The 24,980-nt window shown below is 45.3% G+C and overlaps 2 protein-coding genes and 1 long non-coding RNA gene across 7 annotated transcripts in view; 1 reads left to right on the top strand and 2 right to left on the bottom strand.

Annotated features, from left to right (window-relative positions):
- Window positions 1-4,280, bottom strand: part of TTC33 (tetratricopeptide repeat domain 33) — a 66,136-nt gene extending 61,856 nt beyond the window's left edge. Inside the window, exons 1-3 of one of the 3 annotated variants that reach the window (XM_014581757.4) lie at window positions 4,165-4,247; window positions 3,195-3,385; window positions 2,193-2,422 (exon numbers count right to left, since the gene is read on the bottom strand). In XM_014581757.4, coding sequence (XP_014437243.1) covers window positions 2,193-2,413 — 221 coding nt within the window. In that variant the 5' untranslated portion in view covers window positions 2,414-2,422; window positions 3,195-3,385; window positions 4,165-4,247. The other 2 variants (XM_006139485.5, XM_006139486.5) reach the window with 2 other exon arrangements.
- Window positions 4,281-4,411: 131 nt separating this feature from the next.
- Window positions 4,412-16,764, top strand: LOC106733091 (uncharacterized). The gene is made up of 3 exons (XR_012904937.2): window positions 4,412-8,896; window positions 9,009-9,186; window positions 10,564-16,764. It is a non-coding gene; the product is annotated as an uncharacterized LOC106733091 (long non-coding RNA).
- A 378-nt stretch (window positions 16,765-17,142) lies between these two features.
- Window positions 17,143-24,980, bottom strand: part of PRKAA1 (protein kinase AMP-activated catalytic subunit alpha 1) — a 28,130-nt gene continuing 20,292 nt past the window's right edge. For all 3 annotated transcript variants that reach the window (XM_006139488.5, XM_006139489.5, XM_075932508.2), the window contains 3 exons: window positions 23,658-24,144; window positions 23,374-23,500; window positions 17,143-20,070 (listed from right to left, as the gene is read on the bottom strand). In XM_006139488.5, the coding sequence (XP_006139550.2) occupies window positions 19,826-20,070; window positions 23,374-23,500; window positions 23,658-24,144 (859 nt within the window). In that variant the 3' untranslated portion in view covers window positions 17,143-19,825. The remainder of the gene's footprint in view (window positions 20,071-23,373; window positions 23,501-23,657; window positions 24,145-24,980) is intronic.

Genomic DNA, 24,980 nt, shown 5'->3' with positions numbered 1-24,980 from the left:
GGGTCCTCATTGTCCACTCACCCACTCTGCAACCAGACCCATCCCCTCGGGGCTTACCCTGCTCCGCTCCAGCCAGGGTGTGGGGTTGGAGCTTATCCCCTCTTCCCTTCTATCCTGCTCCTCCCCATTCTTGCCCTCCCACACCACTGGGTAATTTTTCAGCTTCACCTCTGCCAGGCTGGAAGGAACTTGTTAATTTCACATGACGCTAACAAGATACTTGCAGCTCTAGTGCTGAAGAGGGAAAGAGCTGTTGCTCCCAAGGTGGGAACTGTAACACAATGGGTCTCACTGCCTGCTGCTCCTGCTGTTCCCTAGGACATTAATTTTTCAGCTCTGGGGTGCCCCCTTTTAGCTGGTGTCTTGTTCCCCCCAGCAGAACCGCGTCCTCTGCAGCGAGAAAAGCTGCTCCGCGTCTCCCTGGTCTGCTGGGGGGGGGGGGGGCGCTAGCTCCACGTCTCCCTGGTCTGCTGGGGGGGGCGCTAGCTCCGCGTCTCCCTGGTCTGCTGGGGGGAAGTGCCCCCCGTGCCACCGGAGGCAGCGACAGTGGGGGAGGCACCCCGCACTAGCTGCACCCGTCCCCCCTCCCCCCATCTGTAACTAGGGATCCGACGTAAGTCGGATTGATGTAACCTGGGGACTGCATGTACTCTAAGCCAGCAGTTACCAACTGCCAGTCTGCGGACCAGCACCAAGCTGTGAACCACTAGCTGCTGGGCCACAGCAACTCTGAGGGACAGGGCTAGGGTACACCACTCAGAACCTCCCCTCTCGCCACAGCTGTTGGAAGAGGCTTGTCCTATGCCACCTTTCAGCCAACTGGCGCCAGACAAGGGTAGGGTCTCCTCCCAGCAGTTCACTGTGCAGCAGGAGGGCCACACAGAACCTGGCACAGCAGTCTTACAGGAGCTACTACCCTGGCAGCAGCGCAAGGCTAGATGAACGGGGCGGGGCTGGCATCGGGGGACTCTGGTTCTGGAGCTAGTGCTGACGAGCTCTCAAGGTGGGGTTCTAAGAGCCACAGGGCTAACACCAGGGGGCTCTGGAGCAGGAAGCTGACACTAGGGGGCTCTGGAGGTGGGGCTAGCACTGTGGAGGCTACGGGAGCAGAACTGTCAATGGGGGGCTCTGGGGACAGGGCTAATATTGGGGAGTGTGGGCTGGCACAGGGGGCTCAGAGGGGGTGCAGTGGGCTTCTTGAAACAGGAGGCTGGCTGGTGGTGGAGGATTCTAAGGGGCGGAGGGCTGGCACTGGGGAGCTCTGAGGATGGAAGGATGGCACTGGGAGAGGTTGGGTGCAGGGGATTCTGGGGTCAGTGGCTGGCACTGGGTAAGAATGTTAAATTGCAGTTAATGGACTAGTCGAGTAGTCATGGAATTTCCATCGACTACTCGACTAGTCGATAGTATTTTACATCCCTACCTCACGCCAGCCAGTGACCCCAGAGTCCCCTGCACCCAACCTCCCCCAGTGCCATCCTTCCATCCTCAGAGTTCCCTAGTGCCAACCCCCCACCCCTTAGAGCCCTCCACCATCATCCTTGGGGCTCTTGTACATTTCAAAGGAGGAATGCGGAACTCCCTGTACAGCCCGGGCCAGCAGGAAATCCCATTGACTCCAGGCTGCACACACGTGCCTGCTTTGAAATCCACAAGAATCCCCAGCGGAGGTAATTACTAGAAGTGGCTGGTTTTTTTCAGTCAAATAGTAAATATACAGAAAAATGCAGTTGCAAGTCAAATTCAGTGAATAGTTTTAGCCAAATAAAAAATGGGATGGATTTGACAAAGCTGAACTGTGTAAATTTGACACATTTTTTTAACTAAAATGTTAGTTCAAAATGTTGTTTCAAAATCTCATTCTGAATTATTATTCAAAAAGTGTATTTGTCCTGAACAAAAATTTTGCAGTTTTTCAATGAGAAAAAAACAACAAAAATCAATTTTGTTTCAAAATGAGCCAAAATTTTTTGGATTTTCTGATTCATCAACCAAACTGGAAAAAACAATTATGCACTGAGCTCTGTTAATGACTGACTCTGTACTGGACTGTAGGAGCATCTTAGTAGGATTTATCTTTTAAACATATGCCAATCCAGGAACCTCTATTGAATACTTCCTACCTGCGAGAAACAAATAAAATGGTATTAAGTGTGAAGTTACACCAATAAAGATTAAAATAACATCCATACCTCCTATTTTCTGCCAAAAGTGCACCTTCTTCTTTTAGTTGTTTACTTTTTTCCATGCAGTCTTCCAACAGAATCTCCTTTCTTCTCTTAGTGGCATGGAGCCAGTCAACATCACCATTATCAACCAGACCTTTGTCATCAGCAGCTTCAGCTTCAAATTGTTGGGAAGTAGCCTTTGAAACCTTCTCACCAATCTTCCTCTTCCACCCAAAAGAAGCCATTCTAAAAAACTAGATGAAAACATTTTAAATAATTTGTTTCTAAACATATGGAGGAAAAAGCCATCATATGTTTGATTTATTCATCTTGATACTGAGAAAGTAACTGTCATTCAATCTCATGAATATTGAATTAGATGTCAGCCTACTGACAGCATAAGGCCAGTGCAATTCTGAAAGTGTATGGGAAACATTTCTCTGTAAGGTTGACTAGAAAGAAAAGCAGCATTTGAAAGATGAAGTAGTTCAGGCAGAGATAGAGAACAAATTTGGAGGACAAGAGGTCAAAGATGCATGATAAATTACAAAACCTGTGATAGGATGTGTATTGACTGTTTTGAAATGTGGGTGGCACTTAGGGTACTGATATAAGTCTATAAAGCCCTAAGTATCCATGGGTATTTGGCAGCTCTTTTTATTCTGCACTAAGGATGTTAAATATTGGTTAATAGAATAATCAATTAACCTCATGAATTATTATAGGTTAGTTGACTATGTTATAGTCCCTGAGCAGCCCCTCTCTGGGGGGGTCTAAGCTCCCAGACCTGGCACGAGCTGGGCTACCTGCCCACCTGGCTCCTAATACACTTTAAATGCAGAGCTGCAGCAGGGGTAGGTCCAGGACCCAGTGCAAGCCAGGACTGAACTGGATGCTGGCTAAAAAAATTTACTGGCAAGCGACGGGGGGGACGGGGGGAATGCATGGTCTATAGCATTATAAGCTTTTGCTTATCAGTTAATCGACTATACTATTACATGTCTACTCTGCACCATATGCTATTACCTTGCTACCAGTAGAGGCCTAGCAGCAAGGTGTTCTTTGTGAGACACTCTCATTTTTGGACTACTGGGGCACATTGAAGGTCTCCTCCCATTCAGTAAGAAACAGCAGCACAGGAGGGTAGTTTTGATGCTGTTGTTGAAAGTAGACAATCCAGAACATGATAGTTTAATATTGATTTTTGACAAAGCCACCTAGAGCCAAAGAAACACAGGTGATCCATTTAGACTGTTATAAAACAGGGATGGGGAACCTAAGGCTTGCCTGAATCCAGCTCCTGAGTCTCAGGGCTCCCCCTGAGCATTGGGGAGCCTACACGGGCACCCCAGGTCCCCCTCTCCCACTATTCCCCCTGTGGGGGCTGCTAGGGTTGCCAGATGATTTCAACAAAAATACCAGACACACTTAACATTACATCACAATCTGCATTACATCTTATTTAGAAAATACTGGACATTTATACTTTCTTAATTTGTTTCCCAAACAGAAAGCTCAAATACTGGAGTGCCCAGTTCAAAACCAGACACCTGGCAACCCTCGGAGCTGCAGCACACAAAATCTACTAGCCTGGGCCCAACTGGTTTTTCTGTGGGTTAGCAGCCCCTGACCTGGAAAAGGTTCCCATCCCTGCTATCAAAGGTAAAGGAAAGCCCCGTAACACAGTGCAACAGAGCCTAAGGGACAAGGGGGTCTAGGATTACGCAACTGTCTCGTCAGCGTGCTACGCGCCCCTTTCGCACACGTGCCGCTGCCCTGGCTCACAGCTGCAGGCTCTGGAGGTCCCGCACCTCCACCAGCATCGGAGAGGGAGGGGGCGCTTTCCTAGGGACTGACCCACCCCAAGCCGGAGGGTTAGTGTAGCTCCCAGTGGCACCACGAAACGCCGCCGCGCAGGGCACAGCCCCGGAGTCCATCCCACTGGGCCGGAACGGGGAGGAAAGCAGGGGAGGAACCCGCAGCCAGAGGCCGTTACCTGGCCCCCTTTCTGGCTATTGCTCTTCCGCCACCTCTAAAAACACGACCTTTGAACCCGGCTAGCACGGAAGCGGAAGCAGCCGCCGCCTAGGAGGAAGCGGAAGTTGTCCTTCCCAGCCTGCCTCCTGGTTCCCCCCCCCCCCCCACGCAAAAACTACAACTCCCAGCAGCCCGTGCACCCGCCCAGCCTGGTCTCGTGCCCCAAGCTACCGACAAGCTCGGAGCCGCGGTTCTATGGACTCCTGACCCCGTGCGCGTCCGGAGCGTGCGGCATTTGCACTTGCGGTCCCCATGCCGGGCGGTGATGTCACCGCGCGAGCGAGGCTCCTAAGACGAGGTGGGGCTAGTGTCACGCAAAGGCTCCGCCCCCGGAGAGCCCCTCGTTTCTCCCGAGCCACGGCCAAGCAGCGGGCTTAATTCCCCCACTCGTGCATGGGGACCAGGGCGCGAACGAACAAAGGGGAACTCCCGAGTTGTTTTCCAACCATCGCAAGCTGTTGGCCTGCAGAAGAACTGCAAGGAGTGTTGCGTACTTTTCTCGCAGTGCTTATTGTCCCTCGCTTTATTTATTCAAGAACCACGTGTGTTTTAGCCTCCCCCCCACCCCCCAACGCTTTGGCACCATGCTCCTTGGTGCAGTTCAGACCTGCCTCCATTAAGGGCAGACACATTCTCTCTGCAGCGCATTTTGGACAATGAGAGCAAAATCAATTACGTTCAAGCTTCCCCATGACCGCTGTAGCTCTAACTGTAAACAGTTTTCCAAGAATTATGGCGGGAGTGATTAGACTTACCCCATTCAGTACTTCTCTTTCAATTGTTACAGTTTAGCAATCAATTTCCCTTTTTGTTTCTACCGCTGCATAAACTAGGTACTTTGAATTCAGCAGTGCTTCAGGTATCCTATAGTCTTAGAACAAATCTACAATACCACATTAGGTCAACTTAAATTATGTCAACATACAGCCTGCACGTTAATTGAATCAGTTTTACACACCCACTCTATATTTCAGCTTTAGGCCCCCCATTTCAGATTTTGGTGGGAGGGGAACCTGTGCCATGATGGCAGGGGAGAGAATGAAAAATGATCAACTACAGCATAGTGCTCCATAAAGGTGACATTAGAGGACCATGTTGCTGCCCTGCAAATGTCATAAAATAGGACTCCTCTTAGAAAGGCCGTAGCAGACAACACCGCTCTGGTAGAATGGGCCTTAGGAAGATACAGTAAAGGTTTGTTATGTATAAAATTACACATAGTTATGCATGAAACTACCAGTCTTTAAATGTGCTGAGAAGTTGACCTTTCGAATTGTCCGCTAATGATACTATCAAACGGTCCATTTTCCTAAAGTCCCACGTACTGTTGATGTAAAATGCCAAAGCTCTCCTTATGTCGAGCGTGTGTAGCATTGCTTCTTGCATTGAAGTATGGGGTTGAGGGAAGAAGTATGGTTCATTAATATAAAAATCAGAAGAGACCTTTGGAATAAACGCTGGGTAGGATCTCAGCAACACTGCTTCTTTAGAAAAGATTGTATAAGGGGGTGAAGCCATGAAGGCCGCTATCTCACTTACCTCAGTTCGTAGAGTAAGGGCTAAAAAAAATAAAAGCTTGACAGTATGTATGTGTAGCGGAATTGTTCAAAGGGAGGGTGAGTCAAAGTTTCCAAAACTAGGTCCAGATTCCACAAGGGCGGAGGCAGCCTCTGAGGTGGATCGAGGTTTGTGAGCCCTTTCAGAAACCTTTTTGTAGTGGGGTGAGTGAATAAAGAAAAATGCTCATCCATACGGTGAAAAGTGCTAATTGCTGCTAAATGCACCCATAAAGAAGCTACTGCCAGTCCGTTGTCATAGAGCTGTAGGATATAATCCAGTATGTGAGATAAGATTGCAGAGTGAGGGCCTAGATTATTGCTCACACACCGTGCCCGGAATCTGGTCCATTTAGCTGTGTACATCGCCTGTGTAGATTCCTTTCTACTGTGCATTAACACTTGCTTAACCCGTTGTGAATAGAGTTTTTCAGAATCGTTAAAACGACCAGCATCCATGCCATGAGGTGGATCTCGGGTGGCTCAGCGATCCGTTGTCCTGGGTCAGGAGATTCGGGAGAAGAGACAGGGTGTATGGTGCCCTTAACATCTGGTAGAGCACTGAATACCACGGTTGGCAAGCCCACGCTGGGGCAATAAGAATTACTCAAGCTTCTTCCATATTGATCTTCTCGAGGATCTTGGGCATTAGAACCACTGGGGGAAAGGCGTACAACAGGAACCTTCCCCAGAGGAGAAGGAAACCATCCCCCAATGAGTGACATCCTATTCCTGCTCTGGAACAATAGGTGGGACACTTTGTGTTGTTTTCCGTTGCAAACAAGTCTATTGTCGAAAACCCCCACCGGGCAAATATACGATTCACAATGTCCGTACAGATCTCCCATTCATGATTGTGGGGAAAATGCCTGCTGAGTGAGTCTGCTATCGAGTTGTTGGCATCTGGTAGATAGGATACTGTTAAAACAGTGTTTTTGTGGATACACCAGTTCCATAACCGGATGCTCTCCGCACAGAGAGAACGAGATCGGGCGCCTCCTTGCCTATTGATGTAAAACATGATTGCAATGTTGTCTGTTAGGACTCTGGTCATTGTATTCCTTATCTGGGACTGAAAATGTTTGCAAGCATGCTGTACTGACCGTAGCTTGAGCTCATTGATATGCAACTGCATTTCCTCTGTAGACCAGCAACCTTGGACCGTAAGGCTGCCCAGGTGTGCTCCCCAGCTGGTAAGAGAAGCATCTGTTGTTACTTGCTTTGTGGGTTGTGGGCGATGGAACGGAATGCCCACCAAGAGGTTGTTTGGCTTGGTCCACCACTGGAGGGACTCTCGTATGTGCTGCAGTACCACTACTGGTCTGTGAACGCAGTGCTTTGCTGGAATGTAAATCGTGGCTAACCAATGTTGGAGGCAGCGAAAATGTAACCTTGCGTTTTGTACCACGATGGTGGAGGCAGCCATGTGGCCCATTAGTTGTAAACAAACTCATGTGGGAATTGTTGGAGCGTGTGTCAGGGTGCATACAAGATCCTGGATTGCTGCAAAACGTTCCCTCAGTAAGTAAACACGTGCCGCATTTGAGTCGAGTCGTGCTCCTATAAAGATCAGATCCTGAGACAGTACCGTTGATGATTTTTTCACATTTATGAGACGGTCCAGGGATACGAATGTTGGATACTGTAACTACCATTTGACATGCCTCCATATAAGTGCGGCCCCTGACGAGCCAATCGTCTAAATAGGGGAATATCATTACCCCGTCCTGTGTAAGTGGGCTGCTACTACCACTAAGGTTTTGGTGAAAACCCTGGGGGCACAAGCCAGGCCAAACGGTAGTTCCCTGTACTGGAAATGTTCGTCTCCCAGCTGGAATCGGAGAAAGCGTCTGTGTGCCATATGATTAGCAATGTGGAAATAAGCGTCTTGCAAGTCGAGGCCTGCAAACCAGTCTCCTTTGTTCAATGACGGAATAATAGTTGTTAAGATCACCATCTTGAAATGATGTTTTTGAAGGTCGCGATTTAATTTTCAAAGGTCCAAGATAGGTTTCCATCCTCCTGTCTTCTTTGGGGTGAGAAAGTATTGGGAGTAAAAACTTTTTCCCCAAAACTGCTTGGGCACTCTCTCTATTGCCTCGATCGTGAGCAAGTGCTGAACTTCTTGCTATAGTAGTTTCTCATGAGAAGGGTCCCTGAAAAGGGACGGGATAGATGGAGTGGTAGGGGGAATGGAGAGACCGGACTGCACAACTTCTAGTACCTATTTGTCTGAGGCAGTAGTTCCCAATGCGGTGGTGAAAGAGATTTGTTTTCCACGTTGACTATGGAAACTGTGCTTGCATCCTCGACAGGGAAGTCAAATCTGCTGCTTTGTCGATGATTGATTAGACGAACGGTTTTGTTGGGGCCACTTTCGTTGAGGGTGTTTCTGAAACGCTGATTCTCTAAAGTATGAGGCTGTTGTCTTTGGAAATTGTAATCATATCTTCATTGATAACAGTAGTAGCGTCTATGCCTAAAGGGAAGCGTGACATTCCCAGTGTACGTAGGATGGGCCGAGAATCTTTGCCCAAATGAAGGACTTTTTATGTGTTTGCTGCGAAAAGTTTATGCTTGTCAAAGGGTAGATCTTCGACCTTGCTTTGAAGCTTTCTTGGGGCTCCTGCTGAAGAAAACCATGACGGTCTTCTCATGGCAATTCCTGTAGCACTGGCTCATGCAGCTGTCAGCTACATCCATGGCGATCTGCAGTGCAGTGCTACATGATGCATAGCCTTCATGCACTATTGCCTTTAGCAGTGGTTTCTTAGTGTCTGGGAGATGTTGTACTAACTCTGCTAGTTTTGAATAAATTATCGAAATTATGGTTTGATAGCTGAGCAGAATAATTTGCAATGCGTAACAGAAGTGTGGCGGAAGAATAAACCTTTCTACCAAATATATCTAATTTTTTATTGTCCTTATCTGGAAGTGTGTTTTTGTATTGCAGCGCTTTAGCTCTACGTTGCACTGCATCAACTACAATAGAATTAGGTTGGGGGTGATTGAATAGAAAATCCAACCCCTTAGCAGGCACGAAGTATTTTCTATTGGTCTTTTTACTTGTAGGTGTAACCAATGTTGGGGTCTGCCATATCTCATCCGCCACTTCCATAATCGCTTCATCAATCGGTAAGGCGATCTTCGTACGCTGTTGTGGGCGGAGATTCTTTAGGAGATGGTGCTTTTTGATCGGGACATCTGCCAACTGTATTTCTTGTGTGCTTGCTACCCTTTTAAACAGGTCCTGAAATTGCTTCAGGTCGTCTGATGGAGATATGTCGCCTGGAAATACCGCTTCATCCGGTGATAAAGAGGAACAGTCAGAGAAGTCTCCGGCTTAGGGTCTTCTGTTTCAGACAGCTGCCCCTCTTCTCGTTTGGATTGGTCATGCTGAATGGTTGGACTCTTCGATGGAGGAGGTGAGTGAAACTGTTGAGATTGTTGAGGTAAGTATTGCACACTTAGTGATCGACAGTTGCAGGAAGATCCCCTATAAGATAATGGAGTGTGGTCGTGATGGGAATGACCATTGTAGGACCTATGATAGTGCCTGTAGTATTGTTCTGAACGCGATGGGGAGGGGTGACGTGAGGGCAGTGTACTACTATGTCGTATGTAATAGACGCGACAGAGAGCATTAAGTGGATCCGTGCTTCGATGATCGTCCAGGTGAACAAGATTGTAAGCAGGACCGTCGTGCTTCTAGATACAGACAATGCAATTATAGAGAGACAGTGTATGTGACATGGATGGGAGAAACACGATACCATAGTACCACTGATGCCTTGGCAGAAAGGGGGACGGTCCCGGAGAAAAAATTGGAGAGACAGACCTCTCTCTTGCATGAGTTTTTGGCAGTGCTTTCCTAGGTGCTGAAGCACTGTCAGCTTCTTTGGCAACTGGGGAGCTCGGTGCCAGGAGATTAGCTGAACCTGTGGTGTTGCCAGTGCCTGCAGTATGCCCGGTGCCAGTGTTGCTGCCGGTGCCGATGGTGCTGAGGCTGGCATGGCAAGTTCCCATGCTGCAGGGGTCGGTGCCACTTAAGCCGGTGCTGGCTGGCTTGTCAGTTGCGGCACCAGTGGTGATGTCAGTGCCGAGGTAATCCATACTTTCGGTGGCGATAGTGACCCGCTTGTGCTAGGGCCCGCAGAGTGTCGGGACCCCACGGTGCTCACTTTGGAGATTGCTGGCTTTTTTGAAGTTGCCGACGGGAGGGAGTACATTGGAGACAGCTTCATCTTCTTTGAAACGACCAGCCCCCGGGAGAAGCCACTCTCCGCTTGTGATTGGAGAACTGGGTAATGGCTGCGGCAGGCATGCTGTCAGGTTGCAATGCCTTGCCAAACATTAACATCTTCATCCTCATTTCCCGCTTCTTCCGAGCTCTGGTCATGAGCTTGCAACAGTGGGTGCACTTCTGTGGGATATGTGATTCGCCCAGGCACCAAATGTAAACGTCATGGCCATCAGAAGCTGGCATGGCTTCACTGCAGAGTGAACACTTTTTAAAACTGGGGGCCCCGGCCTTGTCAAGGGGCCGGTAAAGGTGGCTGAGTACCGACCCTCTATTTAGTCCCCATCTTCTGCTGCTTGGGGTGGTGTTTTTTTTTTTGGTCAGTTTCAGGTTTTGTTTTGGTTTTTTTGGTTTGGTTGTGTGTGTTTTTGTTTTAAACGATTAGCCGTACTGGCTTCCTAAGTAATTCTGAAGAGAAAAAAAAGTTTTTTTTTTCTTTTTTGAACAAGAGATAACTAAGAAGAGGAACACAGTTAACAAGAAAACTCTTAACTATTTACAGATGGAGATAAACTAAAGATCATTCTCTGAAAGAGAAACTAGAAGAACAAAGGGAGCTCCGACCGCGACCAGAGGCGGTTGAGAGGAACTGAGCGGTTGCTGGACTCTGTGCGGGTGATCAAAGACGCGAACGGCACTGCAGAGAAGCCGCACGTACACGGTCCAGCGGAGCACGGCTATGACAGCTCTCCTAGCCACGGCGCTGGGACAGGACCTGACACCAGGAGTGGAGCACCCACGGAGACCACTCAAAGAACAACTGTAAAATAAAGCGGACACAGACTCCGAAGCAGGGAAGTGGGTGGGTAGTGGAGCATCTATGGGGACCATCTCAAGGAACGACAGTTACAGCACCAAGGTGAGTAACTTCGCTTTCTTCGAGGAGTCCCCATGGGTGCTCCACTGTAGGTGTCTGCACAGCAGTGTCCCCCTCCCCGCATATCATCGAGGTAGATGGGATTCAGAGCCTATCGATTGGCCAATGAAAGAACTGCAGCTGTTACAGATTTATCTGACAGCCATCTGTGCTGTAAGGCATAATGTTCTACGAGGGTGTGATAGGATACCCACATGGCTGACCTACAGATGTCTGCAAGGGGAACCCCTCTAAGAAAGGCAGTGGAAGTTGAAATGGCCATTGTAGAGTGAGCTCTAGGGCGCTCGGGGAGCAGTATTCCCTGACTAGCATAGCAGTGGGTTAAGCTTGACACGATTAAGTTAGCTACTCTTTAGACAGAAATAGACTGACCCTTGGAGCATTCAGCTAGGGACAGGAGAAGTCTGGCTGTCTTTCAAAATGGCTTGGTGCGGTCAATGTAAAAGGTTAGAGCTCTATGTACATCTAGTGTGTGGAGAGCGGCTTCCTTAGCGGATGCGTGTGGTTTAGGGTAGTACGCAGGTACTACTATAGTCTCGTTAACATGAAATTCAGAACAGACCCTGGGTATGAAGGCTGGGTGGTGTCTGAGGACAACACCGTCCATCTGGAAGATGGTGTACAGTGGTACCGCCATCAACACCGAGAGCTCACTGACTCTACACGGTGAGGTGATCGCAAGCAGGAATACCAACTTTTGGGTCAGGAGCTGTAGTGGTATTGTGGCCAACGGTTGAAATGGTGGGGCCTAAGGGTCTGCAGTACCAAGTCCAAATCCCAAGCAGAGGTGGGGTGCGCAAGGGCGGGTTCAAATTAGTTAGGCCCTTGATGAATTTCTTTATGAGGGGATGTGCAAATATGGAAAATCCCTCTGTTGGTTGTCGGAAAGCCGCTATTTCCACAAGATGTGCTTTGAGTGATGCTAACACGAGCCCCGTTTGTTGAAGGACCATTACGTAGTCGAGAATGGTATGAATAGGAGCAAGTGTTGGGTCAATGTGGTGGTCTGAGCACAAAGCTGTAAACCTTAACTCAGTGGTACCCAACCTTTCGGGGCTGCCGGACGCCCGGGAGCAGGGCCATGAACGTGCCCGGGGGAGGGGCCACCCATATGCTGCGCGCCTGGTGCTGGCACCACCCATGCGCTACACTCCCGGGGCCAGCGCTGCTCCTGTGCCACGCACCCAGGGGTGGGGCTGCCCATGCGCCGGGGCTGGAACAGCCCATGTGCCACATGCCCAGGGCCGGTGCTACCACTGTGCTGCGTTGCCCAGGGGCCGGCACCGCCCATGTGCCATACGCAACGGGCACCCAGGGGCGGGGCCACCCAAACACCGCGCACCCAGGAGCCAGCGCCGCCCCTGCAGTGTACAATGAGGAAGTAGTGGGAGTAGAACCCTTTCCCTCTGAAATCATGTGGTACTGCTTCTATCACGCTGATCTGCAGCAGATGGTGTATCTCTGACCTGAGCAGGTCTTCGTGAGAGGGGTCCCTGAAAGGGATGGGTTTGGGGGGATTGTAGGTGGTATGAAGAGGAAGGGTATGGAGTTGCCAGTTCTTCTTATCTCTAGCACCCATTTGTCACTGGTGATGCCTGCCCAATAGTGATAAAATAGGCATAGCCGGTGGTGAAACAGCAGGGTGGTAATGGGTGAGACTGGTTGAATGCTCCTGACCAAGGAGTCAAACCTGCTGCCTGGCATTAGGTTGGTTTTGTGGGCGGCTGTTTTGATTCCTTAGTCTTGGAGGCCATTGACGCTGGTGGAAACTATCTAGTGGTCTGTGTTGTTGCTGCCATGGTTGTCTTTGATGGTAGTAGTCATAATGCCTCTGAAATGGTGTATACTGATGTCTTTTAAATGGTGTAGTATACATCTCCAGTGTCCTCAGTGTGGACCTGGTGTCTTTGCTGGAGTGCAGTAGCATATCAGTTTTTTCCGCAAAGAGGTTATCTTTTTCAAAGGGTAGGTAATCCACTTTTGATTGTAGGTCCTTAGGGACTGCTGCTGTCTGGAGGAATGAGGCCCTCCTCATGACCACTGCGGTGGCTGTGGCTCTGGCTGCAGTGTCAGCTACATCAGCTGCTCTTTGTAAGCTGTTTCTAGTTAAGGCATATCCTTCCTAGACCAGAGCCTTCAGAATGGGTGTCTTAAACTCAGGTAGAGACTCCATCAGGGTCATGAATTTTGAGTAATTCTCAAAGTTATGATGAGATAAGTGTGCCAAATAATTGGCTATATGAAGGAGTGTCTCAGATGTATACACCTTCCTTCCAAACAAATCTAACCTCTTTGAATCTTTGTCCGAGATTTGGTTTCTGTATTGTGGTGCCCGAGCTCGTTGTCATGCCACATCAACAACCAAGGAATTGGGGAGCGGGTGAGTAAACAGGAATTCTGTCCCCTTGGCGGGACAACGTATTTCTTGTCTGCTTTCTTATCAGTAGGTGGAATGGATGCTGGGGTTTGCTACAACTCGTTAGCGACTTCCAATATAGCCTCATCCAGGGGAATAGCCAGTTTAGGAGCATGGGACGTCTCTAGGTTCTTGAAGAGACGGTGGTGCTTAGTCTTGATCTCTGTGAGCTGGATCTCTTGAGAGCACGCTACCGTTTTGAAAAGCTCCTGAAATTGCCTGAGATCATCCGGGGGTGAGATGTCACCTGGTATCACCTCATCCGGCGAGGATGATGATGGATCTGCAGGGGATGTCTCAGGCTGATGTGAGTCTCCCAAGGAGTGCTGCTCTTCTTCAGCTTGAGGGTGGAGGGGGAGTGGCGACCGCGAGCTACGTGCCAAGTGAGATGGGTCAGCCACAGGTGAATAGCTGAGGGAAGAGTCACACATTCTCGCCCGAAGCAGTGATCTGGATGATTGGTGATGGGCACAGTGATATGGAGAGTCGGATCTATAGTAGGTACAGCTGTCATATGGATCCCTATAGTAGTAAGAGTAACGGGATGGTGAGTGGTCATAGCGATGAGACCTGCTGTAAGGTCTCCTATAGGGATGGTTAGGTGATCAAGAGGATAGCAAGGGAGAGTAAGACCTCCGAGGCAATGGAGAGGGAGAGACAGAGAAGTGATGTTGATGTTCCCCCTGGTAGCGGTGCTCCTTTAGTGGTGTTAGAAATGGAGGTGGCAGACATTCCGTGGAGGGAAATTTCCTAGGTGGCGACCTCTTTGGTGACTGGGGTGGCAGTCTTGAGGAGGGTTCTGGAGAAAACGTAGGAGAAGGGCAGCATGGAGATGGGCTCTGGTGTTGTGGTGTCTTAGCCGTAGCCTTTCTAGGCTGCACTAATTTCGGTGCCAGGATCGGCACCGGGGTGTCCGGTCTAGCGGGAGGAGTCGTGGGCACCGGCACCTTCCTCAGCGCTTACGTCAGTGCCGAAGGGATCAACTGATCTTTGGAATGGGTTGGTACCGTGGGTGGCTTGAGTGGAAATCAGTACCTCCCTGGGGGTCGGTGCCGGCCGTGTGGGCATGGCTCTAGTGGAACTTGTTGGTCCTGACAGTGCCAACGTGCTGCTAGCAGAATTTGACGGTGCCATAGATGTCAGTGCTAATGAGTGGTGTACAGTCGGCACCAAAGGTCTGGATTTCACCATTTTTGGCAGTGCCGACCGGACTTTAGAGAGGCCTGAAATGCCTGGTTTTGTCCCAACACTCAATCTGCTGTGCGAAGTGGCAGGCAAAGAGCGGGTTGGAGACGGTTTGGTCTTTTGTGGCAGCTGAAAATACCCTCCGTTTTGGTGGCTCCGCTAAGGGCCACACGGGAAGGCTGATCCCTGAGGCTGCAGGGCTTTATCAAATAGGATCATCCTGAGCCTCATCTCCCTGTCACATCTAGCTCTAGCTGTAAGCTTAGAGCAGTGAGAGCATTTGTGTGGAACATGGCCCTCCCCTAGACAACGAATGCAGCAGGAGTGGCCATTCAAGATGGGCATGGCCTCACAGCATACTTCACATTTTTTAAAACCTGGTGAGCTAGGCATAGCGATAACAGCCGTTTAACTGTCCCTTTTCTTTAAAAAAAAATTATATATACATATAAATAAATAAAAAAAACAAGGGAGAGTCAATAAACTGGGACTTTCAAAGAAGGTAAGAATCTTTAAAAACTAACTACTTAACACTGCTAAGTTCAACTTGAGAAAGGGTTGTTGTTTTTTTAAAAAAACATTAAGAGAAGAATAGGAATGGGAACAAGGTAGGTAAAACTGTTTAACAAGAACAAGCTTGCATTCCTCGCAAGTGAAGGGATCCAGGGAGAAGAGGTTCGCTCCATCTGCAGCCTGAGGCAGTTGAAGAGGAACTGGCTCAGACCAGACCAAGCAGTGCGAAAGGGCATGAACGCCACAAGACGCTCCCCATGCATGCACAGTACGGCCGGACTACTGCTGCGAAAAGTCTCCGTCCTGCGGCACCAGGGCAAACCCAGCACCTACAGTGGAGCACCTACGGGGACTCCTCGAACAAGAACTCCACTTATTAGACAGAGACATGTAATAGTTATGAGGAATTCAATAAATAGGAGCTGCAGGAGGGGTGTCTGCAGTCAAGGACAGCATGTGGGAGACCCCCTACTCTGCCTCTCTCAGGGGCTGCCAGCCACTTCTAGTAGCACCAATTACCATAGGGATAATTACTCCAGCAACAATGGGTTAGGTATTTTAGAACTCTGCTCAAAAAATTAAATTTAAACAAAAGTGAAAAGTATGAAATGCACAGCTCAGTCAAAAACCAAAAATAACCCACTTTGCAAGCAGTAAAAAAAAGCAACAACCCCCACGTGTTGGGTTGGGAGTTGAGAGTGAAGGATAATGTGTGTCTGAGAATGAGAGAGCTATAGACTGTGTAAATGACAGATTTGCATTGCCAAGTTCCCTGCATCCCCTTCTGTGTGGAGACAAGGTACAGAAGTGGGGGGAGGAAGGACACATTGACATCCGCACACACCCTCTTCTCCCTCCCACACACTGCACAGCAAGCAGGAGGCTGCAGGGGCTGGGGAAGAAGAGGTAGCTTGAAGGCAACGGGGCAACTGCAGTGCCAGTACTTGATAGCTTCCTAGCCAAATCAGTCAGGATCATCTGTCAGGCTCCAAGATCTACTGGTTGACCACTGCAGTAACCTATCATTTGAATCAGCTTCTGTACATAATTACTTTTACACAGATAAGCCTACTGCTTACTAGGTAACAAGTGAAGAGGTTAACTAGTTACCTGGTAAGCAGTAGGCTTGTAAGCCTGCATACCTGGTAACCAGTTAACTGGCCCTGACTGAGCAGCCCCCTGCAGCAGGTTAGAGCAGCTCTTAGCCCCTAGTATAGTGATTCAACCAGTTAATTAAAATTATATTGTTTAACTGGTTAACTATTTTAATGAGTTTTACAGCACCAATTCAAAATTAATCCTGACACATGCACCTCAAAGTTCCAAAACAAATTGTGACCAAAGGAAAGCAAGTAGCTGAGTCATTTTGTCAAGAGGTTTGAGACATTGTCTCCTTAGTATGAGCTACACATTTTTTTTTTTTTTTTTGCCAATTAGATAGTGAGGAGTTGGTAGTGGTAGAAGCAGTTGGGAGGGTGCAGTTTAGGGATTGTCCCCACAGTCAATTCTCACCTCCTTGAGCTATACTGTAGAAGAGTTAACAACCCTTAGAACAAGGAAGTATCCACACAGCTTTTGAAAACTGGGTTCATGACTGTTCAAAGCACTGAAGAACTGGATTTAAAAAAAAAAAGTTTTAATGACTCAATGACAAATAAGGGCTCCTTGTCATAAGCCATAAAGCAGGTTTACTGATAAATGCCTTGTAGAGAAGAAAGACAATAGCATAACTAATGAATGTGCTAGAGATATGAAAGATTAAGTGGTCAGTTATTGCTGTTCCATTAGTTTAATCTAAATTCTATACTTTTGATAGCTTTCTGGATTTGAAATAAATGTAGCATCCACTTTAAATTAGTATACAAAATTTTATGTATGGATACCAAAAAGACAAAGTAGCATGCACACAATTTTCAAGTGAGATTGCTGAGTATTTTATAGACTAACATACAATTTCACATCCTTGAAAGATTAAAAAAATCATACAACCGTAACAAGCATTTTTCATTCAGTATTGCCAAAAATTGCAATAGGAAGTAGGCACATCTTGTTTGAAAAAAGTGTCCATTTCTTACAACATACAATGGTAATCAACTGACAAAGTAAATATTTTATTTCAATGTCAAGTCATACAAGGAACATGGTCTCTGAAATATTGCACCACAAAGATGGACTTTTTACCACCTTACCAGTGTAAGTTACATTATCTGTGGACAAATAGATTTATCCATGCCTTATGAACAATTACAATAAAAATGCAAGAATACAAGGGGCTTTTCCATGTAGAGCAAGGTTGGGGAAAAATCTAAAAAGCCGTTTTCAGTATTCCCTTTGAAAGTATTAAAGATGTAGTACAGTAAGAACTCTGTAACAGTCCCACTATATTTTGCAGTGAAACAATTTTTTTTTAATAGCCTTTTTTAAAAAGGTCAGCTTTTGGTCTTCATTATAGGAGTAATAGGAAGGTCTCATGAAGAAAACAGTTAAACACCAAGATCTGAAGTGTAAGAAAAAAAAGTAATGAAACAAATGAAGCTGGAATCAAATAGGTAAATAGTCCTACTTCCTTCACTACCCCCTTTTTTAAAAAAAAATAAAAATCAATCCAATGAGAAAGCTTTAGGCCAGCAAAACTGATTCAGCATACCAATAAAATGTATTTTATTTAGAACTATGCATTCTGCCAGAAATATATGTTAAACTTCATACACCAAGACAAAGTAAAAACATGGCTGCCTTAAAGCACAAGAGCTGGAAAAGTATTAAAAAATTGAAAACTGTATGCACTTTGACATTTTGTGTGTGTTCAGCATTACAAAGTATTTGCAAACCAAAACAGATACTGGTTGTAAGGACTTAATCTAAGACATATAATGAGACAGTTTAAGTGTTCCCAAAGAGGAAATACTGCAATAAAAATCTGTGCATTTATTATGCTATTTGTACAAGTGCAATGTTTAACCATTTCAAAAATAAAACAGTATAGACAAAAGGGATCACAATAACTTATTGAACAGATGTATCAGAATTATTTTGTCAAGACTAATATATTTTAAAAAGCTGAATTTGTGATTGGTCCCCCATGCTAACATTTACATTTTGTCAGCAGTATAAACCCAGAGCATCATCCTTAAACAAAAATACAGCCTTACATTTTGAAATACAGTAGTGTAATCCTGCCTTGTAGGGACCATGTGTGACACCTCTGAAGAGTGGGAGAGCTGAAGTTGAAACTTGCACCCAGTTACTGGGATAGACCATGCAACTCCCAAATTCATAACGTTAGGACACAGCAGATCTTGGGGCTTAAGCAGCTGCGGGTTTCTTCAAACTCAGTGCATATTAGAAACACTTATGAACTTCTAAAGTTAGATAACTCAGATTACTGTAGTACTACATACAATGATAAACAATTCTTACTATGCATGTCTTTAGCAGTTCACTGTGGATGAATCCTTGAAAAACTGAACTCACTACAAATAGAGAAACATTTAAAGTATTTTCATAATGTGTTTGTGCTATGATTTCTCTAATACTCCATTTTTTTAAATCAAATTTATTAAAAACTGGAGCAGGCCTGGTAAGCTTAGAAGCATTAACCTATTCATGCCAATTTTGTCAATATCTGTGATTGTTAAATTCACTGGAATATTAACACTCAAGTTGATGTGCTTTTATTAGCATTGATCAATTAGATTGTTAATTTTAGAATCGTTTAATTAAAAACAGCAAGATGTGCTATAAAAATGACTTGGGCATCCTATTCTAGATAAATAGCTCCAACTGCAAAAGGAGTTCTATACATTCCTATAGCTGACCCAGCATAGGATATCAAGAACACTGATTGTTTGAGAATAAACTCAGTGTAAGATTCTGGAAAAAGCACACTCACAGGCCTAAGGAACAGAATCCTAACCCCCTTAGCAGCATGCAAGGAGCTGCTCCACTGCTGCTACTCTAAGACAGGCTAGTGAATCTGTACAGTTCATGAACCCACTGAAAGCCTTTCCCTCTTGTGGAACATTGTTACATGGTGCATAGACACAGAAGAATCTCCTCTGCATGAGCCTTCTCAAAATCTTGTGGCAAGGGACAAGATTCATGGATCTATTTCAGACCACAGGATTTCATCTTTAGTGCTTACAGAGTATTCAAATGCATGAAAAATTAAGTTTGTACTCTCCAACATATACACAATCAAAATCTATCAAAGTTATTAAAAAGTTATGATTTTTGCTTAAAATATTCACCCAACTTGCCTATTTACTGCCAATTTTAAGTGGGATGAACACTACAGCAGCTTGAATGCGTTCCTGGTAATAGACAACTGAATAGTATACTGAAATGGGGCACAACTTCAGAGTGTGCCCAACAAGTTACCTTCATAGCCCACTGGGCTAGCAGCGAACACTCATCTACACTGCAACAAAATTATCACCAGCATAAAGACACAGAAAAAGGTCTTTATGGTTAACAGTAATGTTCTATGAAGCCTAATGTGCACTCAGTGTAAAACCTTGAGAACTTCCCAAAAGGCCTGTAATTTATTGTAACTGTATTATACTACTGAGTAGTGGATGTAATCGTAACTCCCTTTAGCTTCAATGTATTAGAGGTCTAACTGCTTTTAATCATGTTTCAATCCCTGTGCAAACTGCATTATGTGGCTAGTCTTCAGCGCCTTTGTTAATTGTAACTTGATTATAATTGGAAGCATTTGACTATGATTTAGGCATGCTTATTGCTATAAAAGAAATAAGCCAATCTTTAAAATTATTGTGCAAGTATTTTAATAAGATTTGCACACATCTCAAAAAATTCTATGGTGTGACTCCCTGGTCTTGGGGTTAAATCAGCTGAAGAAGAGTCAAGTGAAGATGTCACTGATGAGGTAAGAGACATATCTGCAGATTTTCCTTGTGCATCACCATCAGTCTCCTTCTGACAAGATCTATAGTTGCTCACAGAACCTGACCTCTGGGGCGTGGTAGTTCCAGATTTTGCTTCAATAATTTCATCTAGAGAAAAGGACAAAAAATAAAAGTTTAAAAAAAAATTTCAAGGGCAAATGGAACCACCAAGCACTAAGCTGAGAATCTGGAGATTCTCTCCCCTCCCTTTTAAAACCTCTTTCAAAAGGTAATCTTGTTTTCTACTTATTTACACAGCATTTGAATGCATATGTTACACAAATCAAAATATGTACAGCAACAAATCCATGTAATTTTTCCACATGGTTAAAAACAGATGTTTAGCATTCAAGTTACTCTGAAAAACGTGTACGCACAGGTTATCAAATTAGCTATAGAAATCAAGGGCAGTAATCCTGTAGTCCATTCAACTGCTCAAATTAGTTTACAAAGTATGTTTCCATGAAGTTATCCTTTATCGAAAACAATTTTTGAATATAAGATTAAATATTTAAATTTCACACCACTGAACTTGTCCCTCACTTTGTATTTGACAGATCAGTTTATGAAGTTAAGATGGAATTCCATTTTGTTTTAACAAGATCTTAATATTTTTGGAATGTCAGACTTAGTCCACAAGTCACAGATCAATTTTACAAACACATATGGTCAATTCTCATCAGGTATACACAGGAATAAGCGTATACATATAGATTAGAAATGCAGCTTTTTTTTTTTAAAGCAAATCCTCAAACAAAAGTTTTGCTGAAAGTGACACCAATATTTTTGTTCCAATATTTTAAAGCTATAACACTATACACTAGCTCAAAGCCAAGAACACCACCCACCCTTTCACAAAGTCTACCTTCAAAATTTTGCAGGATCCCTCTCCTGAGCCCTCCTGGCATATGCAGACACTCTACAGCATAAGCCACCTTTAAACAATATATATTTTTGTGTCTCTTCTATAAACCCTTTTCCTTGCTGTACCATCCTATACACTTGCCATGTAAGATGAACTATGCATCAGTCACTGTAGCCAGACACAAACCCCATCTTGTTCCCCCCCACAACCTCCCCCAGAGAGCAAATGAGCTAGCTGACGACCCGGGGCCTCCCGTTGCCCTGATGGCTAGTACCAGTAATTGACACGCCTGCACTGTCCCAGAGAGGAATCTTCGCCCATCACATACCAGAGGTGCCCATTGTCTGCATTTTCCCAGGTGTGAATTATGCTTTGCACCCTTCGTGGGAAACTTGGCATCCAAAGCCATTTTTCCTAATTGGCCACTTGAGACCAGGAAGAAGCCTACGTGACCCAAGGGGTATGAAGAGGGGTTTAGTAGCCCACCCCATTTGAGCTCCAATCATCTATACCTGCTGGCAGGTATTGATTGTCTCCCGAGGTCTGTGGGATGCCCAACCTCACCCTACTTCTTCCCGAGGGACTGCGAGAAAGACGCTGACCATGCCAAGTCTGGAACGCCGGGGTGAGAATTATACCCGCTAGGTGTCTATTTGCATGCATTTAATAAGAGCTCAGAGAACCAAAAGGGTTTCATGGTACCTATAAGTGACTACTTAGTGTAATTTCTGTCCTGTCCTTTGTAGTGGCTGTGTTATCTGTAACACAGTAGTAGCATTTAACAACTAAGTTTACCCTGTAACAATAAAATAGTAACTGTTTAAGCTTCAACCTGACTCCTTCAGTTGCTGTAACAGAACCAAGCACAATTTTAAAAGAACTTCAGCCGGTAATAAGGGACAGATATAGGGAGAGCGGGTGTTTTGGATCGTGTCGCTTCCAGGGGACAGATCGGGTGGGGCACCTCTCAGCCTCCCCAGGCTGCCCGCTGCGAAGGGAATTCTGTATCCTAGCAGCTAAAAATCTGAGGTGTTATAAGCTCTCCCTGTAAACTCATTGGGGCGCCCGTCAACCTCCTCCGGGTTGCCCGCTGCAAGGGACCCCGGTCTCAGCAGTTGAAGTCTCAGGTGTATAACACACACGCACACACTGCCCTGACCGTCGGCTGACAGTCACACAAACATCCTTCTCCAATTCAAACTTCTTTTCAGTCTGCTGCACCATCCTCCTGTCTATCAACAGGGTGCATTCCTACAGTCCTGAATAATATCCACATTTTGCTTTTAATGTGGTCCCCAAATGTCCATCATTATAGCTAATGTAGCCACATGGAACAAATTCAGAGACAGACCACCTTACCTTTATTCTAACTTAACTCCCACACATAGAACTATGAGCTGCAGATAAATATCTCAACCTAAACAGACTGACTGCACATTCTATTTATCTATTGTTAACTATTTCAGAAGTTTTAGTAATAGCAGACAGATATATATCATATATATTACATGAGTGGAAGAGTATGGGACAACTTTGTGTTCTTAGTTTTGCCAGGCTATTGTCACTAGGAAACATGTTAACCTGAAGTAAAATACTAGGGGAGACCAGGCAAATTATAGTTAACAGGTCCAGGTAAAGACTAATCTTCCCCATTGTCTTTGTTTTGACCTGCCAACTCACATGAAAACTGCAACTGTCTGTTAAGATTTTACTTCAGAATTAGCTAACAAATTAAGCCAACCCATACCTTTCTTTCATAAAGAAGACAAAGCCCAAGGTATTTATGGCTTTCCAAACCACATTTCTAATGGATATTTAGTGTGAAAAATCACAATCAGACTAAGGATGTTAAATATCGACTAATTGACTGACCAAATAGTGAATGCATTTTGCACTGACTATTTGATTAGTCTATAGGGTGATTCCACCTTTGAAAAGTAACAGCAGCTTTAGGGCTATTGCTACACTTAAAAGGCGAAAGCACCGCATGGAGCCTGGGATCAGCTGCAGACTCCAGCTGATCCTGAGTCCCACTCGGTGCTGCCACTTTGAAACGCCCGGAGGAACCTGACACCGGGCTCCCCGTGGCATTTCAAAGTGGCAGCATCGCATGCAGCCCGGGATCAGAAGAGGAGCCCCCAGCTGATCCCGCACTCCATGCAGCGCTGCCACTTTGAAATGTCACATGCAGCCTGTGGACACCACAGCTGGTCCCTGGCTGCATGCAGCGTTTCAAAGTGGCAACGCCATGTGAAGCTTGGGATCTGGCCCCAGGCTTCAAGTGGCGCTGCCGCTTTGAAGTGCCCCCTCCTCTTCGCCCCCTCCCCCCTGGCTGCCTCTTTCTGATAGAGGTAACAAAGGTGGAGGGGGAGGGAGGAAGAAGATCAACTAGTCGACTAGCATGTCGACTATCTGATAAGCATTTGCTTATTGGATAGTCAACTAGTCCTTCACATCCCTAGAGCAGACAACAGTTTTTTCTTTTTTTTTTTTTTTTGAATAAATGCATAACTATTAAAGCAATGTAATTATTTTCCGTCACATACCATCAATGCTACGGAAGTCCAGTAAGTATGTCCTACTGTCCACCTGGTATAATTGTAAACTCATTTTAGAATATGTACTAGTCACGGGATTCTTCCTTCGAACACGCAAATAGTATGGATTTACAACCTGGTAGAGGATACAGATGAAATAGTTAATTTCCATTATAATTTTTAGCAAGAGAATGACAAATGTAAGCAAGCACTTAAATCCTCTAAAGTAAGGTATCATCTTAGTGTTTTAAGCAAAACACAATCATCTGTCAGAAACCCCTGAGTTCCCTCACCTTCCATTCATAATCCAGTTGTTTAATTGCTCGACAAACTTCTGCCATGATGTCATTTGGGCGACTTTGACTCCGAATTCCTAAGTGCCACTTAGCTCTTCTTACACCTTGGTGTTTTGACTTTTGTGGATTTAGCTCATCAAGTGTGTGGCGTGGCCGAGGTACTTCAGCTACTAAAAATGGCACTCTTTCAGGATGAGGGCGAGACAAATGGTGATCATCAAGAAAAGAATCTGGTGGGCTTGTTGCCAAATAGAAGTCTTTGGCCTCATTCATAATTCTTCTGTTATCTATAATAAGATGATAGGCAACTGCTAAGGGGTCTTGATGATTTCGGCTATATAAACAGTTTAGCACCTCCTCTTCTGTACATTCAAACTTCTCACACACCTCTTTTAAGGCTTCATCATCAATCATAGTTGAGCTATATGATGGATCTTCAGGAAAGAGATACTTGGGGAGGTCCTGCTTGAACCACTCATGCTCCCTAGATGTAAAAATAAGTAGTTTTTAATACAACCACAAAGATTTTATGCAAACCTTAAGGAAACCCAATCAGTTAAAGACAAACTTTATTAATAAATTAAATTTAGTAAAGCATCTGAATAGTCTCAGGGGGCAGCCGTTTTAGTCTGTAACTTTAAAAATAAGTAGTCCTGTAGCACCTTAGAGAGTAATAAAAATATACAGGAAGTATCATGAGCTTTTATGGGGAAAGTGGGTTTTGCCCATGAAAGCACACGATACTGTCTATGTATCTGTTAGTCCCTAAGGTGCTACAAGACTACTAGTTTTTAAAGTATTTCAGTTTTCCTAAAAAGGAAAATTGTTGAAGTCAAGATGCTCATTAGGTACCATTACTAGTAAATCTGAAAAATCTGCTTTATTTTAGTCAGTTCAACACCAGAAAAAGAGGCGTATTTTTAAAAAAAGTGCTGGTACATATCAGGCAAATTATAGATGTAATTGACAGAGGGGGTAGAGGTTGATACTCTAGCAACACTGAACTACAATTTGCTTTGTCTATACTCTAGGTAAAAAAGTTAGACACAGCCTTAACATTTTAACTCTATTACCCCAAGTGAACCACAATCCAGTAGATTGTTTATTGTTATCAAACAATTGACAAACGTCACAAAATTCTTGTTTTTGGAATTTTCAGCCTAATTCTAACAAAGTTTATTGTTGCTAGTTATCAAGCATTAGATGTCCCCTTCTCCTTCCAAATAAGAACTGAACCAATAACAGACTATTTGATCCATAGGTTTAATCCCACCACCCCCAAAAAAGTTTGACCCAAAACAATTTTTTTAAACACCTGAA

The sequence above is a fragment of the Pelodiscus sinensis genome, chromosome 6, assembly GCF_052426305.1.
Source record: "Pelodiscus sinensis isolate ZL-2025 chromosome 6, ASM5242630v1, whole genome shotgun sequence".
Classification (NCBI taxonomy): Eukaryota; Metazoa; Chordata; order Testudines; family Trionychidae; genus Pelodiscus; species Pelodiscus sinensis.
The sequence above is the reverse complement of the archived record's forward strand: the minus strand, read 5'-3'. Positions and strand labels throughout refer to the sequence as shown.